Source organism: Lepus europaeus, chromosome 10, assembly GCF_033115175.1.
Source record: "Lepus europaeus isolate LE1 chromosome 10, mLepTim1.pri, whole genome shotgun sequence".
In the NCBI taxonomy this organism is placed as follows: domain Eukaryota; kingdom Metazoa; phylum Chordata; class Mammalia; order Lagomorpha; family Leporidae; genus Lepus; species Lepus europaeus.
In genome coordinates this window covers 27046352-27065220 of record NC_084836.1, presented here as the reverse complement: position 1 = coordinate 27065220, position 18869 = coordinate 27046352, and the positions used below count along the sequence as shown (strand labels likewise).

The 18869-nt window shown below is 44.0% G+C and overlaps 1 protein-coding gene across 2 annotated transcripts in view; it reads left to right on the top strand.

Annotated features, from left to right (window-relative positions):
- Positions 1 to 18869, top strand: part of CRADD (CASP2 and RIPK1 domain containing adaptor with death domain) — a 212254-nt gene that overhangs the window by 10827 nt on the left and 182558 nt on the right. Inside the window, exons 2-3 of one of the 2 annotated variants that reach the window (XM_062203123.1) lie at positions 37 to 253; positions 1394 to 1697. In XM_062203123.1, the coding sequence (XP_062059107.1) occupies positions 1400 to 1697 (298 nt within the window). In that variant the 5' untranslated portion in view covers positions 37 to 253; positions 1394 to 1399. Of the gene's footprint in view, positions 1 to 36; positions 254 to 1393; positions 1698 to 18869 lie in introns of those variants that run through there. The other variant, XM_062203122.1, reaches the window with a different exon arrangement.

Sequence of the window (18869 nt, the reverse complement as noted above, 5' to 3'; positions counted from 1 at the left end):
TTCTCACCTTCAGGCGGTTCTATTGTTTACCCACAGCAAACATGGCGGACAAAGCGTCAACTTGACCCCTGGACCTCCTATAAAAATGGCGACAGTACTTCCACTTCCTGTGTTTGCCCTCAACAAAGATGGCGACGGCACTTCCTGTTTCGGGCTTCCGCCTTCAACAAAGATGGTGCTTATGGTAGCGGTTCCCTGACAGTCTGGATTCCGGTTGTAGTTTTTTTTTTTTTTTAGAAACGTGGTTGCAGACGTAAGTAAGAGGAATCCATCTTTTCTCGAAAGCCCCCGCGCTGTGGCGTTCTGACCTTAGCCCTGTGTGGGCCTCCCGCCCCCCGCCAGCTCGGTTACCCGGCTTCAGAGCCGGGCCAGGGGTGGGGTAGGGGCGGCGGTGCTGGGGGTCCGCTGTCCCCTCAGGGGGTTCTGACGAGAGTTCCCAGCACGCCCTGTTTGGCGGGTGAAGTTGCTTTGAAAATCTCTGGCGGCTCTTCCTGTTTGTAATCCGTGCAGGGATTCAGCCGCCAAGGCTGGGAATTAAAGCGAAGTTCCGAAGGGACGTTCTCAGCCAAAGGGGGACACCCCCTCCTCCACCTGTTACCGCCCAGCCCTCGCAGAGGGCGGCGAGGGGAGCCGGGTGTCGGCGTCTGAATCCCCGCCGTGCCCCTTAACCCTCCTGTGCTTGCTCGCAGCTGTCCCACAGCTTACTGGGCGGCGGTGTGGGCTTTTTGTTTTAAGAAAAGAAAAGAAAGCATGAAATGCCCCATGCTGATGTCCCATGCCCACCGCAGGGCTGCGACAGTGATCCTGAATTCTTACAAGGATTGCGCTCTGCGCGTGTGTAGTGTGGTCGACTGCGCACAAACAGTTTAGAAATATTTTTCTTGAAGGTGGTGATGGTGTGGAGGGTTTTTCCTCTTGGAAAAGAGCCTTAAATGCGTTCTGGCCCCCCACTGCCACTGCTGAGGGTCTGTTAGTTTCTCTAGCAGTGGTGGCTGGTATCTCCGATGAAGTCCAGGTGGAAATAAAACCACTGTTTCTACTCCAGGGCGTTAAAACGAAATGTTCCTCTATAATCCTCGGATATAAATTGCTTCTTAAGCAAAGTGTCAGACCCACTGCTGTCCACATCCTTATTGAGCAAGGAATTGAACTTTGACCACACTGTGTGAAAAGCAAAATAAATAAATAAATACATAAAATAAAATAAAATAAAAATTAATTTGTAGTGTCATTTGGAAACTTTGAAATGAACTTAGCTGGGCTTACCAATCGTGTGTGAAATACCATGGCCTGGCCCCCTGCTAGGGCTGGAGATGTATCTGGTGCATTGACATTATCTTGAGGGGCGCCTAGGCATTTCTGTGATCTGAGCCATGATTTTGTGTCTCCTCAGGGAGCAATGGAGGCCAGAGACAAACAGGTGCTCCGCTCCCATCGCCTGGAACTGAGTGCAGAGGTTCTGGTGGAGGGACTGGTTCTTCAGTACCTGTACCAGGAAGGCGTCTTGACAGAAAACCACGTTCAAGAAATCCAGGCTCAGACCACGGGCCTCCGGAAGACAATGCTGCTGCTGGATATCCTGCCATCCAGGGGTCCCAAAGCTTTCGATGTGTTCCTGGATTCCCTCAAGGAGTTCCCCTGGGTGAGAGAGAAGCTGCAGAAGGCAAGGGAAGAAGCCACAACAGAGCTGCCTGCAGGTAGGCCTCCCCAGGTCTCTCCACACCAGCTCCTGAAAGCCTGGAACTGTGCCCTCTAGATTTAAGTTGGGGTTTTAGGCTGGGCAGAGGTGATGATGCATGCAAGGGGTGGGGGGTGGTGGTCAGGAGTTTGGACTGAAGGGACATGGATGGGACAGGATGTTGGAGGGACAGGATGAGGAGGTCCAGGGAAGGACGGAAGAAGGAACCGTGCCTGAGAGGTTGAGGAGGGCACTCAGAGAGTGCACTGAGAAAGGCTTCCAGGGAGACTTGGCAAGCCACTCAGGAGGCATGTTCTCATCAGAGGGCCAGGTCACAGCCCAGCCCTTGGCATCGAGAGCCATTTGGAAAGTGCAGATGGGAAAGTGGGCTTTGGCCCACTGATAACTGGTTTGCTGGATGCCAGAGCTGGCAGCTGGGAAAGGTCACACTGGTGGAGGCGGTGCGGTCTCTAGGAAGGCAAGCTCCGCACCTGTCCCCCCTCGCCCTGCAAGGCCCAAGGCTGTGAATGTGAAGATGCGCTCAGTTGGTTGCTAAAGGCTGATTTTAAGTCTGACTTTGTTGAGGCACCTGGAGGATTTCCTTTTGTAGGGATGGTCATCTAGGGGAGGGTTTCGTTTTGATTTTAAGGAGAATTGGAAACTGTGGAAAAAAAGAAACCATTCTGGTGCTATTAGCCTATCTTAAAGCAGGTAGAAGATGCTATACGAAGCACTTGTTCCCTCCTAACATTTCCAGGGTTTATACTTTTTCTGAGATTGAGGGGCAGAGGACTGAAGTGGCAAAAAAATTTTTAAAGTATTTTTTTCTAAGTCCCCAGACTTTGTTGTTGCTGTTTTAAAAATGCCAGAACAACTAGTTAAAAAATTCTAGTAATAAAAGACCATTTATTTCTTTTTCTCCATGGACCCTGTATTTTAAATGATTTTTCAGACCACATGTATAAAGTACTCCTAATGAATTCCATTTTTGTTAATGATGTGTGTCAGAGTATCTGACATGTGATGACCAGTTAAGAAAACCTGATGAAATCACAAAAATATTTTCATCCTTAGCTTGGATGAATTACAGGTAAATTTATGCTTAGACTTTTTTGAAATTGAAAATAGCTCACCTTGGAGGACAACTGGAATTCTCAGCCTGGACTGTCCTTAAGCGCTCTACATGGCTGAACAAAACCAAGCCAACTAATCTAAGACATTTCTACTACTTTATTGAAAGAAATAAAACAGAATTGGGGAGAAACTAAAACATTTTTCAAGGGACAGGTATTCATCCTAGCCAGTAAGATGCTTGCGTCCCACATCAGGGTTCTTGGGTTCAATTTCTGGCTTTGGCTGCTGATTCCAGCTTCTTTCTTTGGGAGACAGCTCAAGTAAGTGGGTTTCAGCCTCCCGTGTGGGAGACAGGGATTGAGGTCCTGGCTTTTGCCGGCATTTAGGGGGTATGAACTAGCAGATGGGAGCTTTAGCTTTCTGTCTTTATGCTTCTTAAATTTTATAAGAACAAATTATTTGTGTTTTCTTGGTATTTGTCTTAGAGTTTCCCTGGCGGCACCTAGTTGGAAACAAGAAGGGCGAACTGAAAGGTTTTCATTAGCAATTTAGCTTAATTATATGGTCATTTTGAGTGATGTAAATAGTACTGCTCTATGGCATTCACAGAGGTGTGACCCCAATTTAATTTCTTTGGATTCCTTCGGAGAGTAAGGTTACCAAATGGTGAAAGTTACAAAGAAGCTGAGGGAAAAGTAGGTTTTTAAAAAGCAAACAGAATGAAACAGTATGCATAGGAAGAAATTGACTGTATCTGTGTAGAAGTGTAGAAAAATAAGGTTTTCCAGATTTTTAAAATTCTGTCCAATGAAAGATAAGGTTAATCAATAACTCTTAAGTGTTTTAGTTCTTAACACTGTTACAGAAAAAAATATTCTGAAGCGGTTTGATTTACATGTCTGTGTATACCTTCTGCAATGATTATTGCATAAGCTCATTTTTAAAATAGTTATTTTTGCTAAACAGTGACTATTTTAAATAACAAAATATGAGTAAGATATGCAGGTACTGGCGCAGTGAGCACCTGTTTCCACATCACTCAGGTTAAGAAAAATAACAGTTGTCTTTGAGAACCCCTGGATGCTCTTTCCCAGTCCTCGCCTTCTAAACCATGACTCACTGATAAGCCTGAATTTGGAGTTTATCATTTATTCTCTTTACTTTGTGGTTTTTCATCTCATAAAAAGTACTTAAAAAAAAATCCATGTTACTGAAAATCCAGTATACCATAGGTCCTAGTGGTACATGGATTTATCTATCTATCTATCTATAATTTATGTGTATGGGAAATATGGAATAAATGATATACACATTTTAAAAAAAGTTTATTTATTTATTTGAAGTGCAGAGTTACAAAGAGGTAGATTTTCCATCCTCTGGTTCATTTCTCAAATGATAGCACCTACAAGGCTGGGTCAGACTGATGCTAGGAGCCTGGAACCCCATCTGAGTCTCTCACATGGGTGTGAGGGCCGCAAGTCCTTGGGCCATCTTCTGTTGCTTTTCCAGGTGCATTAGCAGGGAGCTGGATTAGAAGTGGAGCAGCCAGAACTGGAACCTGCACTCAAATGGGATGCCTTTATCTCAGCCTGCTGTACCTCAGTATTGACTCCAATACATGCATATTTTAAAGGAGTTGTTAGTTAACAACCTTCTTTGTTTAAAGACCTTCAAATTTTTTTAAGTGTTTAAAGCAGTTAATTTGATGACAGCATTTTAATTCTAAAATTAAATTAGGACTTAATTAACTGGAAACCTAGTTTTTGCTTTTTTTAATCCTGAAAGAGTATCAGAGTTGAAATGCCTTCCAATTTTATATCCGTATAAACAAATAAACTCATAGGCCTACTTCCTGGGACCCCCAGTGCTTCTCCAGTATGGTAGTAATTGTCATAAGCTTTAATTTAAATGTTTCTAAAGGCATCTTTGAGTTTTTAGGAACTGGTCTGTAGGAAAATGGAGTGCTTATTTGTGTATGTGTGTACATAACCTCAGCCACCAACTGCTCATTTTGTTTGTAATTGTTAATATATTGTGTGGATTTGGTGGTCTTGTCTTGGGCGGCCTTGAAGACAAAGGGGAAGGAATGGCCTTCTCCTTAGCCATGAAGTGTATTCCTCTTCAAAAATGAATGATTTTGTTTTCGTGTTCTGGTCTTCTTGCAGATTCTTGATTTTCCCCTAATTGTTTGTTGTTGTGTTTTACTTGTAAATTCTGAGCTGCTTTGGAGTCTTTATTTGGGTAGTCCTAGTCAATTGCTTTTTATTTTTGTGTAGGATGTAATTTTTTAGTAAAGAATCGAATTATCTCTTGTTCTTTAGTCTTCTAAATGTCACTAAATGTCATAGCAAATCCCAAAACATTAAAACAATCAGCCACCCTAAAGCTTTGGATTCTCTTTGAATCTACCTGGGTGACTGGTCTCCTAATCTTTGTTAAAAGAAAAAAAAATGTCTAGATGTTAATGGATAGCTGGTTCTGTGTTTTTCTCACCTTATAAGGACTCTGACTTTCTAAAGAGTTTTGACCATAAATGACTTAATCCACAATGGCACCATGACAGGAACACTTTGCAGTGTGTTCCTTTGTGGCCAAGGTCACAGATCAGCGAGGAATCCTCTCTGGGCTCCTGGGTCATGCTAGGCAATGAGGACAGTGCCTCATTTTGTTTGTGGGTGAAGGTAGCCTGCGCCTGCCTGCCTGCCTGCACTGACAGTCTCACTCTGGTGCCCCAGCTAACCTGGATCTGGGCTGCCCCAGCCTCCCCAAGTGATGGGACTTAGCTTAAGTCATGGTGGGAGAGGCTCCTGGGCCAGGGAACTCCTGTTTCCCTGTGTTGGTCCTGACTGTGGGACTGGCTGTCTGCCATGGTCCTCGGTGAACAATCTGCCTGGTAATCCCACCTTGCACCTAGACTTCTTCTAGGCTGGGGAGATGTTTTCGGTTTTGGTGTTTCTGTTCTCCCTTGGCTAGATTCCTGCTTTGTGTATTCCTAGGCACTGGCTGGAGTGAGGGACAGCTCTCTGGGAAAGCAGCTCGGTGCCTCCTGCATTGGCATCAGATGCGTCTCAACTCTTGAGCCTGCTGAAGTGGCTGTCCCTAGGCTGCCATTTGCTTCAACATTGCCTGAGCCAGGGCTGATCCTCCCCACGGACTCTGTGCCCTGTGCCCTGGCTGCCCTCACTGGCACACACACAAGACTGGCTAGTTTGTTTCCCCTCGACTCGTGGCTCCAGGGCTCGGTCTGTCTCTGTGGAGCTGACCTTAAGTGACCATGCGGAGCCACATCATCCACTCTCCTGAGGTGCAGCCTGGCTCTGAGATGGATATTTGGATGCATCTGAAGTTACTGAGCTGCAATGGCTGACTTTTAGATAGTGTAAGAGCTTTATAGAGAGATTTCTAGCCTGGAGTTCTTTTCATAAGATCTTCCAGTCATGTTGTGTAACTGACCCTGCTGTGTTAGGAATGTTTACCCCTGAACTCAGTTTATCTGTCTTGGGTCTACCCAGGCACTTCCTTGTGGCTGAGTAGTGTTTACTCCGGCATCCTGTATGGCCAAAAGAAGGGGGTAAGCATCTATAGCAAGACCCCTCCTTTAGTAAGGGAGGAGTCTATAGGGAGCTGAGATTTCTTTTGTATTATTGTAGCCTAATTATCAGATATTTCCTGAGAACCAGCTATATACAAGGATTCTCCAGACAGGCTGAGACATTCATCTGTCTACTCGGGTAGTGTTTATTGAGTGTTGACTGTGAGGTAGACATTAGGTGCTAATGATGTTACAGCAAGCAGAGCCAAGCTCCTGCTCTGACTGTGTTGTAGTGGGGAGAGGGCTAAGGGTAGGGTCAGACAGTTAGCAAATGGAGAAATAACATAGGTGGTGGTGCTGAGTGCATGAAGAAGACCTGTGTGTGGTCCGGAGGGAGGTCAGGGAAGCCGCAGAGCAGGGAGGGGACTTCTGCAACAGGTGAAATATGGAGAAAGCATTTCAGACAGAGGGGACCCCGAGGACGCACCTGGGAGCCACAGGTGACAGTGGCTGGATGAGATCCCTTCCTCAACAGAGACCATCTCATTCCATGTCCATGTAGGCTCACCCCCACCATCTGTTGTACTTTCCAGAGTGTGAGATGTGTATGCAGCCAGGACCTTGGGGGTTATTAAGATGATTTTAGATGATATGTGGACGTGGGATGAAATAATGCTGAATCACATGATGAGAAAGTTATTTCTGTTTCGTTTCTGTTTCATAAGAGTCATAAGAGATCTCATGGTTAATGTTTTCTGTGGGCAACAGTATTTAGTTAGCATTTAGTTGTTTTGCTGTATTGCTTTTTCTTTTTGTTCTTTCTCTTTCAAGTTAGTGGATTTCTTCCATTTATGGTTTTCTATTTATGAAGTTCTTTATGAGATTACATTACTTCTATTTAGGCAAAAATGAGTTGAGGCTGGTGGGTGTTGTGGTGTGATAGGATAAGGTACCACCTGCAACTCTGGCATCCCTTATGGATGCTGGATTGAGTCCTGGATGTTCTACTTCTGATCCAGCTCCCTGCTAAGGCACTTGGGACAGCCGTGGAAGATGGCCCAGGTCCTTGGGACCCTGAAGTTATATGGGAAACCCAGATGAAGCTTCTAGCTTCTGTCTCTGACCTGGCCCAGCCCCAGCCATTGTGGCCATTTGGGGGGTGAAAAATCCCTCCCTTGCCCCCAACCCTGTAACTCTGCCTTTCGAATAAATAAAATAAATCTTAAAAAAGTAAACAGGCCGGCGCTGTGGCTCAATAGGCTAATCCTCCACCTGCGGAACTGGCACACCGGGTTCTAGTCCCGGTCGGGGTGGCGGTTCTGTCCCAGTTGCCCCTCTTCCAGTCCAGCTCTCTGCTGTGGCCCGGGAAGGCAGTGGAGGATGGCCCACGTCCTTGGGCCCTGCACCCGCATGGGAGACCAGGAGAAGCACCTGACTCCTGGCTTCAGATCAGTGCGGTGCGCCAGCCACAGCGCACCGACTGCCACAGCGCACCGACTGCGGCGGCCATTGGAGGGTGAACCAACGGAAAAAGGAAGACCTTTCTCTCTCTCTCTCTCTCTCTCTCTCACTGTCCACTCTGCCTGTCAAAAAAAAAAAAAAAGAGTAAACATAAAGAAGGAAAACTAGGAAAATAATAGTGTGAGGAACATGGCAAAGGCGTAGATGCGTTTCATATACAAAGGGGCTTTAAAGATTTCATGGAAAAATGGAACAAAAAGACAACTTGAATTTGCCATGAGCTTTCTGCCACTGCCTCTTAGTTCCTCACTTGAGCAGAGTGGCAGGAACTTGGGGGAGGAGCCAGTGGCGGCTGGCGCAGGTGAGGGTGGCAGGCGGGCTGCAGTGCTGGTTGATAGAGCAGACAGTGCCCTGCTCAAGGGCTTTGTGGGTTTTGCTCCTCCAGTTTATGCACAGTGACAGGAAATGGTTAAATTTATTAGTAGAATTTTTAAAAATTACATGTTTTATTGATTTTGAAACAGATTTACTTGCTCCTGTACCTAAGTCAGCAGCAAGGAGCCATAACCTGTTACAGTTGAATTTTGAAGCTTTGAGGGGCTCACAGATCATCTGATATTCCTCTGGAGAAAATGGGTTGGGGTCGGAGTGGGCATTTAGCTTAAAGACTCTAGGGCCTGGGTTTGGGTCTCAGCTCAATTTCCAATTCCAGTTTCCTGATAATGCACACCCAGAGAGGCAACAGGTGATGGTTCACTTACTGGGTCCCTGTCACTGTGTGTGAGGTTGAGTTCCTGCCTCCTGGCTTTGGCCTGGCCCAACTGGGCTGTTTCAGGTATTTGGAGAATAAACCAGGGTTTCGGAGATCTCTCTGTGTCTGTTGGTCTATTTCTGTGTCTTTCTGCCTCAAAGAAAGAAAAGAAGGAAGGAAAAGAGGTCTAGGGAGATTAAGTCAATTTACCCATGATCACACAGCTAGTTAATGTGATTTATTGCCAGGACTGGAATCCAGGCCTCCTCACTGCTGATTTAGGATTCCCCACTGGGCATAAAATGGAATTATGCTGTAAAGTTAATAATTGAGAAAGGCTTAAAAATTATCCTAATACATATTTTTTTCATTTCAAGGGGGAAGTTTTCAGGGATGTTTAGAAATATACTGGGATGAGATTTTTGTAAAATATTTCGTTTTGATGAATGCTAATTTTAATCACTTACAAGGCAATTACGATAACTCAGTACTGCACCTTTTCAGAAGACTTTTCCCCTTCTTCTGCAAGGCTGATATAAAGGAAGAGCAGAAGACTTTTATTGAGTATTTATGGGACTGATGAAATAATGCATCTGTTGGCAGCTAACTTCAGCTCTTTCTAGGAATAGCAAACCATGTGACAGGCCTTGCCCCAGCAGGGATGCCTCCATTTCACTCTTGTAAAAGGATTTGTAAGTTCTTTTGGCCTAGAAATCTTGACTTTGACTTTGGTTTTCCCTTCTTCTGTGGATGTGTGGACCATTTGGCTTACATTAGTCACCCTGTTGACCATCAGGGTTGATTTAGCTCAGTGTTTTCTCAGTCCTGGCTCTGCATTGAAATCCAATGGGGCACTTAAAGAAAAAAACCCAAAAAACAAAAAACGGAGCAAACTATTGATGCCCAGGCTCTATCCTGGGCTAGTCCGTTATGAAGTATCTGGAGGTGGGGTCTGGGTCTGGGTCTGGGCAAAGGGCTTGAAGACATACATGCCCATGTGTGTGCCTGCAAAAGCAAGACACGTGCAGGCACATGCATGGGTGCCTCACTAGGTTATTTAAGGTGCAGCCAGGATTGAAAGCCCTGAGTTATAACCAGCTATTTAGATAGCTGGCTGCTTTTCTTACTCCCTGCACACCAGCCTCCCAAAGATATGTACTTGTTTGAAGAATTGTCCCCATGTTTTCAGGTGGAGGGAGGAGGGGTGGTGGAAATGAAAGCACAGAAGGATATTAGTTTGTAAATATTTTTATTCCTTGTATTTCTTGAACATTGTTGCTCAAGAATGTTCCAGAATCTCAGACCCTGTATAGGTGTAACTACCGACATTAAGATCCATTAGAGCAATATCGGGGATATATAGGCTAGATGTACATAAGAACAAAATTTGAGAGTTTAGAATTAGGTGGTGAATTCCTATTCTATTGTTTGGAATTAAACCAGCAGCCCTTCTCCATCCTGGTGCTTTGTGCTCTGTAGATCAAGCCGTGTTGAAATGGAGGCAGAACCTGTCAGTGAGGATTGAGCTAGATGGTGCTGTCAGATACACAGTGAGCTGATGGTGACTTGAGGATGGAAGTCAGGAGGAGAGAGACGAATGGGTCCAGGAAAGAGTGGAATTGTCCTACCCTGACCTTCTGTGGGGTGTCAGACTGTCGGCCTGTGGTTTTTATTTGTAATTAAAATTTCAGTCTCTTCTGTGTCTCACAAAGAGCCTCAGAAGAACATCAGTGAATTACTAATCCTGCTATTAATCAGGGACTAACTGTGTGCCAGGCAGTGTTCTGTGTCCATCACTTGAAGAGGCAGGTGGTATCATGGTGTTGTAATGTGGCACAGAGAGGTTAAATAGCTTGCACATACAAAGTAGCACAGCCATGTTTGGAATCCAGGCACTTTGCCTCCAGAGCCTGCTAATGCACTAATGCACATGCTGTAAAAGCTACATTCTCAGAATTCACTTTTCTCTCCTCCAAAACTCTGATAACACGTGGCTTCTCTGGGCTCCATCATTATTGTTTCCTCTTGGTCCTTCCCTCACTTCCCCAGCGTCTTCCCCCTACAAACCCATGGGATTTTCTGCTCTTCCGTGCCTGTTGACCCAAGACTCATTCCTTTTCCCCCCTCCTGTGGTGATGGTAGGGATTAAGGTAAGGTCGTATGGGGGTCAAGGATCAGAGCCCCTGGATGTCTCCCAACCTGACTAGAGTATAAGAGGACTCCATCCTCTTGGCTTTTCCTGAGTGTGTTGGCTCCTGATCCTGGACTCAAGTCCCACTTTTGCAGCTCATAAATCATGCTACCTAAAGCCGTCAGTTCCAATAACCAGCTTTTCTGGTATTGTGGCTTTATAGTTTCACCAAATGCTTAGCAAGGTAGCTTTCTCTTCTCATGGGTGTAGTTCAAACTTGTAGGTTGTGTTGTAGCTAGCTACAGGAATGTTTGCTTTACTTAATTTGAATAGGCAGCTGTGTTTATACGTGTCCCTCTGTTTGAGCAGCCAGGAGTAGATGTGTATGATTCTTTAGTGCAGGACATTTTTCTCCAGATTTTTTTTTAAAGAGTATGTTGTGCTTTCCCAAACAGTGCATTTTAATTGACAAGGAGAAGACGTTTAGGGCAGGTTTTAGTCCTAGGCTTTATTTTGTTAACATCTTAAAAGAAACCTAAACTCCTTGGAAGAAGTGCCAAGTTGACAATTCCTGGAAATGTCCATGTTCTGTTTATGCTTAGCACCAGAGAAGAGAGGGTGGCAATGCTGTTACCAAAATAACACTGCTGAGACATACTAAGTGGCTCTGAGGACACAGGAATAAACAGACTGTTTCTCCTGGGTCCTTACTCATCAATCAACATGGAATGCTTTTGTGACCTAAGGTGTGGGCTTTTCCCCACCCACCAAGCAAGCCAAGCCGCCTAGACGCCAGCAGGTATCCTGTAACCAGGTTAGTTCTGACACCCTCTACCTGGAAGGAACCTCAGAGTCTGCGGGTGGAGGGCTCAGTCTGTGTCACTGCCGCTCATCCAGATGCCAGTTGCAAGTCCAGATTGTGCTGGCTTTAGGTTGGGGTTCCTATGACCTCTTCCTTGGGTTCAACTTATTTGCTACATGGAACTCAGGGAAGCAACTCACATTTATTAGTTTCTTGATAAATTAGTTTTTTGAAAAAGGATGTTACTACAAGTGGATATATGCATAGAGTGATGAGGTATGGGAGAAGGCACCAAGCTTCAGGCACCTCTATGCATTGAACTATCTGGAAGTCTTTTTGGGTGTTTACGGAGACTTCACCACACAAGCATGGTTGATTGGATTATCGGCTAATTTAACCTTCAGGCTCTCTCCCTAGGGTTTGGGGGTGGGGGAGGAGCGTAGGGCTGAAAGTCCCAACCACCTAATCAGTCCTTGGTCTAAGTACCCAGCCTCCATCCTGAAGCCAACCTTTAATCAACTCATTAGCATAGAGATAGACACTCATCACTTGGAAGAGTCCAGAAAATTTAGGAGTTGTATGCTGGGAAATGAGGATGAACATCTAGTGTTTATTTCATAATGTCACAGTGACAAATGACAGGCTTATGGTTTTCATTACCAAAATGTAAAACTTTCAAAGGTTCTCTCAGTTCTGACATTTGTTAATAAGGCATATGAGTGCTACATGGTAATGATGATGTTATGGAAAATTACAGAAGAAATAGAGAACACATCTGCTGAGACTTAACTTGTTGCTAGAACTTATAGAAGGTTGGAGCTAGAAGGGATCTTAGAGATTCCTACTTTGCAGATGAAGAAACAAAGGATATAGCCAACTCTAATAGCATGTATGTGGGTTCTTTGGGTTAAGCAGTAGAACTCTGTGCTAATATAAACAAAAATGGGTATTTCTCTGAGTACACTGAGGATCACAACTTTGAAGGAATGACTAAAATTCCAAGAGTCAATAAGGGCAGGAATGAGGCAACACCAGGAGATCTAAGGCCATTCGATGACTATCTCTAGTCAAGTCCCTCCACTGTGCTTTTCCTCTGGACTGTTGACCATGCTTGGACCATGACTCCTTTCCATGACCTGGAGTGGGAAAAGCAGTTCCAAAAGGAAGACATCAAAGTGAGTCAACCAAGATATGTTTGCTGTATGAGCTGCATTGTTCTGGATTGAACAGGTCTCACATCCACATGCCTACAAAGGAATGTAACCCTTTAAGGTAGGAGAACATTCTACATCTCAATATTCATATAAACAAGGCCTGGGTTGAAAGCAAAAGGGGATAGAGAAAGCACAGGACAGCAGTTTTTGGAGCAAACTAGGTCTCCCCAAACCTTTTGAAAATCAGAATATATAATGTGTGGGGGGGATGGTTGAGATTGTTGATGTAGAGAGGAGATTAGAAAAAGAATTTGGATTGAGTACTTGTCTCAGGGCTTTAAGATTCATAAACTCATATTGTCTTAATGTTAGCCCTTTAGGTAGACACTGTTATTTGCATTTTACAAGTGAGGAGACTAAGAAGTTAGATAAATTGCCCAGGTACACACAACTTGGTAGTAGCAGAGCTGAGATTTGAATGCTGACGGTGTAGCCCACAGTCTGTGCTTCTAATCCCAAGCTGTCCCCTGTACTAGGTCTTGGTTCTTATTGGACTCCATGTCTTAGAGTATCTGACCGAGGCTAGCTACAGCTGCTTTATTTTCTGATCCTCTCTTGCCTTTCTTGCTCTATCACATGCAGCCAACATCTTCACCGTATGTATGTCAGTTTTGTTTTTAACAGTTTACCACATGGGGTATTAAAAAAACTGAAGTTGATAAAAGATGTTTTCTAAGAAACGTGATTTGGTAAAATAATAATTATGGATGAGATTGATGTGGACATTTTTCTTCATTTAGTCTTTAAACTTGTCTCATTCTTGTCAGTTTTTATTTTTCATCAGTCATGCAGTGGTGTTTTGGGCAAAAGTTCCTTTTGAGTCCTTTCATGTTTGTTTGAGCCATTTTATTCCTTCGTGTGTCAGTCAAGATCCATTGAGGACTCAAGGAAATACACACTCACAAGAATTTGAACAGGGAATATTTAACATAAAGAATGTCTGCTTAGTGAAAAGTTAACCATGATTAACTACTGAAGAGATAAAAGTGGTCTCAAAGCGGCATCCAGAACTCCATCTGGTCTCCCAAGCAGGTGGCAGGGAACCAAGCTCTTGGGCTATTGTTTGCTGCCTTCCGGGAGACATTAGTAGGAAGCTGGATCAGAAGCAGAGGAGTCAGGACGTAAGCTGGCACTCCAGTATGAGATGCAGGCATCCCAAGCAGCAGCTTAACCTGCTGTGCCACGACATTTGTTGCTATTTGTTCATATAGTTAGCCAACATTTATCAAGTATCTGCCATTGCAGGCTACTCTGCCAAGACTCTCACATTATGTTTGCTACCTGTTTGTTGTGTTTCTTTCTTTGTCTCTACAACTAGTTTGTTGTCTTCTCTAAGACGGAAACTATTTTTGTATCTCTGTACCTGCAAAAAATATTTATCTTAATGTTATATAAATAGTTGTCTTCATATGTTTATGGAATGAATGAAAATATGACTATAAAGACGAATGTAAAGACTGAGTCACACCTTCAAAGAGGTTAAGTTATCATCAGAAAAAAAAAGTTAAAATCAATGACAGGTAGAAGCAAACAAATAAAGCAGGACATTGTAGGGGCCCACATTGTGATGTAGTAGGTAAAAAGCCTCTGCCTCCAATGATGGCATCCCATGTGGGCGCTGGTTCATGTCCTGGCTGCTCCAGTTCCAGTCCAGTTCCATGCTAATGGCCTGGGAAAAGCAGCAGAGGATGGCCCAAGTGTATAGGCCCCTGTTTACCCATATGGAAGACCTGGAAGAAGCTCTTGGCTCCTGGCTCCTGGCTCCTGGCTCCTGGCTCTGGCCTGACCAAGCCCTGGCAGTCAAGGCCATCTGGGGAGTGATGGGATGCCGACATTGCAGACGGTGGTTTTACCTGTTGTGTCACAGCGCTGGCCCCTACAATTTTTTTTTTAAAGATTTATTTATTTACTTGAAAGAGTTACACAGAGAGAGAAGGAGAGGCCGAGAGAGAGAGAGAGAGGTCGAGGTCTTCCATCCTCTGGTTCACTCCCCAATTGGCCACAACGGCCAGAGCTGCGCTGATCTGAAGCCAGGAACCAGGAACTTCTGGGTCTCCCACGCGGGTGCAGGGGCACAAGGACTTGGACCATTTTCTACTGCTTTCCCAGGCCACAGCAGAGAGCTGGATGGGAAGTGGAGCAGCTGGGACTTGAACTGATGCCCATATGGGATGTCGGCACTGCAGGCAGCAGCTTTACCCATACAAATGGGCACCGGCCCATACAAATTTTTTGAAGCACTCTCAGAATCTTCAGAAAGTTTGTGGAAAGTGTGTACTATGAAAAAGCTATGCATGGTTTTCAAAATTTTTTGCACAAAATAAACCTTTAAAAATTTTATTTATATAATGAGAATTCTCTTTATACAAAGAGAACAAATTTCGTGTTTTTCATATATATAAAGAACATAATGATACTTTCCACCCTACCCTCCCTCCTTCCCTTGTGCCTGCCCTCCTTTCTTCCTTTCTTATTTTTCTTTTAATTTTTATAATGACATACTTTTAATTTACTTTATAATAACAAGCTTAACCCTCCACTAAATTAAAAATTCAGCAAGTGGAAAAACTACTGTTCCTTAAGAGTACAGACAAGGACTATAGACAATAATCAAAATCTCAAAATGTAAGTTTTGCTTACCTACATTACATTTTTTTGTACTCTGTATATTGGTTACCACAAATTAGGGAAAGCATACCATATTTGTCTTTTTGGGACTGGCTTATTTTACTAAGCATAATGGTCTCCAGTTCATACTATGAGAAAGCTATGCATGGATTTCAGTCTTTTTTTTTTTTTTTTTTTTGGCACAAAGTAAACTAATCTTTTAAATACATTTTCCACAAATTTTTTAAAGTACCCTCATCTGTGAATATAAACATATACTTATTTTTTATGACTTCCTTTCTGAATTCTAAATATTTATTTTATTTGAAAGGAAAAGTTATAGAAAGACAGAGATCTTCCATCCTCTGGTTCACTTCCCAAATGGCCACAATGCTCAGAACTGGGCAAGGCTGAAGCCAGGAGCTTCTTCTAGTTCTCTCATGTGGGTGGCAGGGTCTCAAGCATTTGGACCATATTTGCTGCTCTCCATGTGCATTAGCAGGGAGCTGGATCAGAATTGGAGCAACTGGGACTCGAACTGGCACTCATATGAGGTGCCAGTGTTGAAGGCGGTGACTTAACTTGCTATGCTGCAATGCCTGCCCCAAAATTCAACTAAATATTTAAAGAGCTGATAGAATCATTATCAAACTCTTTCATAAAATTGAAGAGGAGGGAACCTGTGCACACTCATTCTATAAGGCTTGCATCATGCAAGGATGGTTCAACATATACAGCTTCAGTAAGTATAATACACCATACTAATGGACTGAAGGACAAAAACTTAGGATCATCTCAATAGATGCAGAGGAAATAATTGATAACATTCAACATCCTTTCCTGATTAAAAACTCTTAGCAAATTAGTGTAGAGTGGGTGTACCTCATATATATTGCAAAGGCACAGCCAACATGGACTCAACAGTGAGAAGCTGATAGTTTTTCCTTTAAGATCAAGAACAAGGCAAGGACTCCCATGTTTACCACTTGTATTCAACGTAGTACTGTGCGGGCTCTTCCTGCAAGGACTGCGTACTGCCTGGATGGTGGGGCGACAGCATTCTTCTACAAGGAGCACGAGGGACAAGTTTTGGTGAACATGCCCATTTATTAACAATCGATCTCAAGTTTTTAAAGGGCAGGCAGAGGGGGCGTGGCTAATTCAGGGCAACACTGATTCTATAGGATAAAGCCTATATTGGCACCACTATGCTTCCCCAATCAGCTTGAAGGTCACGGAGCCTAGTTAGCTTTCCTGGTGGTCCTAATGGGCCTGGGCCACACCCAGGAGCTGTTTACCTGATTGGTAATTACAAGACCCTTCAACAGGGGTGAGGGAGGTGGGGGAGATGTGCTTGAGGCTTCTGCCTTCTGCCAGCAGTCAGGCCATCCCCAGAGGCATGGTGTGCCACGTCTCCTAACCTCCTGCATGGGCTAGGCAGGCAATTCCCCAGCCAGGCACAGGATCATCCACAGTACTGAAGTCCTAGTCAGATCACCTAGGCAAGGGGAGGGAAAAAGGGTATATATATTGGAAAGGAAAAGTTAAATTGTTCTTTTTTGCAGATAATATGATCTCATATGAGAATACCCTAATGACTCCACCAAAATAGGATTAGAACTAACAGATGAATTCAGTAAAGTTGGAGGGTATAAAATCAACATATGAAAAATCAATAGTGTTTCTATACATTAACAATGAACTGCCTGAAAACAAATCAAGAAAAACAATCTTGTTTATAACAACTACAAAAAATACTTAGGAATATATATACCAAGGAAAATATATAGCAAGGAGACTGTACACTGAAAACTATAAAACATTGATGAAAAAAGTTGAAGAGTATACAAATAAATGAAATGATATCCCATTTCATAGGTTGGAAGAATTAATATTATTAACATACCCACACTACCCAAGGCAATTTACAAATTCATTGCAATCACTGTGAAAATTCCAGTGACATTTTTTATAGAAAAAACAATCCCAGAATTCATATGGAAGCACAAAAAGATCCCTAATAGCCAAAGTAATCTAGAGCACAAAGAACAATACCTCTAGCTACTTGACTTCAAAATATACCACTATCCCGGTTGCCCCTCTTCCAGGCCAGCTCTCTGCTATGGCCTGGGAAGGCAGTGGAGGATGGCCCAAGTCCTTGGGCCCTGCACCCGCATGGGAGACCAGGAGAGGCACCTGGCTCCTGGCTTCGGATCAGCGAGATGTGGCGGCTGCAGCGGCCATTGGAGGGTGAACCAACGGCAAAAAGGAAAACCTTTCTCTCTGTCTCTCTCTCTCACTATCCACTCTGCCTGACAAAAAGAAAATGAATAAATAAATAAAAAATTATTTAAAAAAATACCACAAAGCTAAAGTAATAAAAACAGCATGTCATAGTCATGAAAGCAGACACATAGACAATGAAATGGAACAGAGATTCCAGAAGTAAGTACATGTAGTAATAGAAGTGCTAAGAACATGCAATGAAGAAAACAGTTTCTTCAATAAACGGTATTAGGACAACTGAATATTCACATGCGGAAGAATGAAATTAGATTCTTATGTTGTATGCAAAAATCAACTTCAGGGCCGGCGCCGTGGCTCAACAGGCTAATCCTCCGCCTTGCGGCGCCGGCACACCAGGTTCTAGTCCCAGTGGGATGCCAGATTCTGTCCAGTTGCCCCTCTTCCAGGCTAGCTCTCTGCTATAGCCGGGGAGTGCAGTGGAGGATGGCCCAAGTGCTTGGGCCCTGCACCCGCATGGGAGACCAGGAGAAGCCCCTGGCTCCTGCCTTCATCAGTGCGGTGTGCCGGCTGCAGCGTGCCGGCTGCAGCAGCCATTGGAGGGTGAACCAATGGCAAAAGGAAGACCTTTGTCTCTGTCTCTCTCTCTCACTGTCCACTCTGCCTGTCAAAAAAAAAAAAAAAATCAACTTCAGGTGGATTAAGTACTTAACCATAAGATCTAAAATGATAAACATATTAGAAGAAAACAAGGGAAAACTCCACGATAGTGGTCTGGTGATTTTTTTTTTTTAGGTGCTTTGAAAAGTACAGACAACAAAAACAAAAATGGAGAGATGGGATTATATAAAAATAAAAATCTTCTGCAAAGAAACAATCGACTAAGTGAAGAGACAACATTTAGAATGATAGAAAATATTTGTAAACCATGTATCTGATAAGGGGCTAATAACAACTTTTTTTTTTTTTTTGACAGGCAGAGTGGACAGTGAGAGAGAGAGACAGAGAGAGGTCTTCCTTTTGCCGTTGGTTCACCCTCCAATGGCCACCGCAGCCAGTATGCTACAGCCGGCGCACCGCGCTGATCCAAAGGCAGGAGCCAGGTGCTTCTCCTGGTGTCCCATGGGGTGCAGGACCCAAGGACTTGGGCCATCCTCCACTGCACTCCCTAGCCACAGCAGAGAGCTGGACTGGAAGAGGGGCAACCGGGACAGGATCGGTGCCCCAACCGGGACTAGAACCCGGTGTGCCGGCGCCGCAAGGCGGAGGATTAGCCTGTTGAGCCACGGCGCTGGCTGCTAATAACAACTTTAACACCTCAAAGGCAAAATAATAATGATAATAGTAATGATAGTAATAATAACTCGATTTAAAA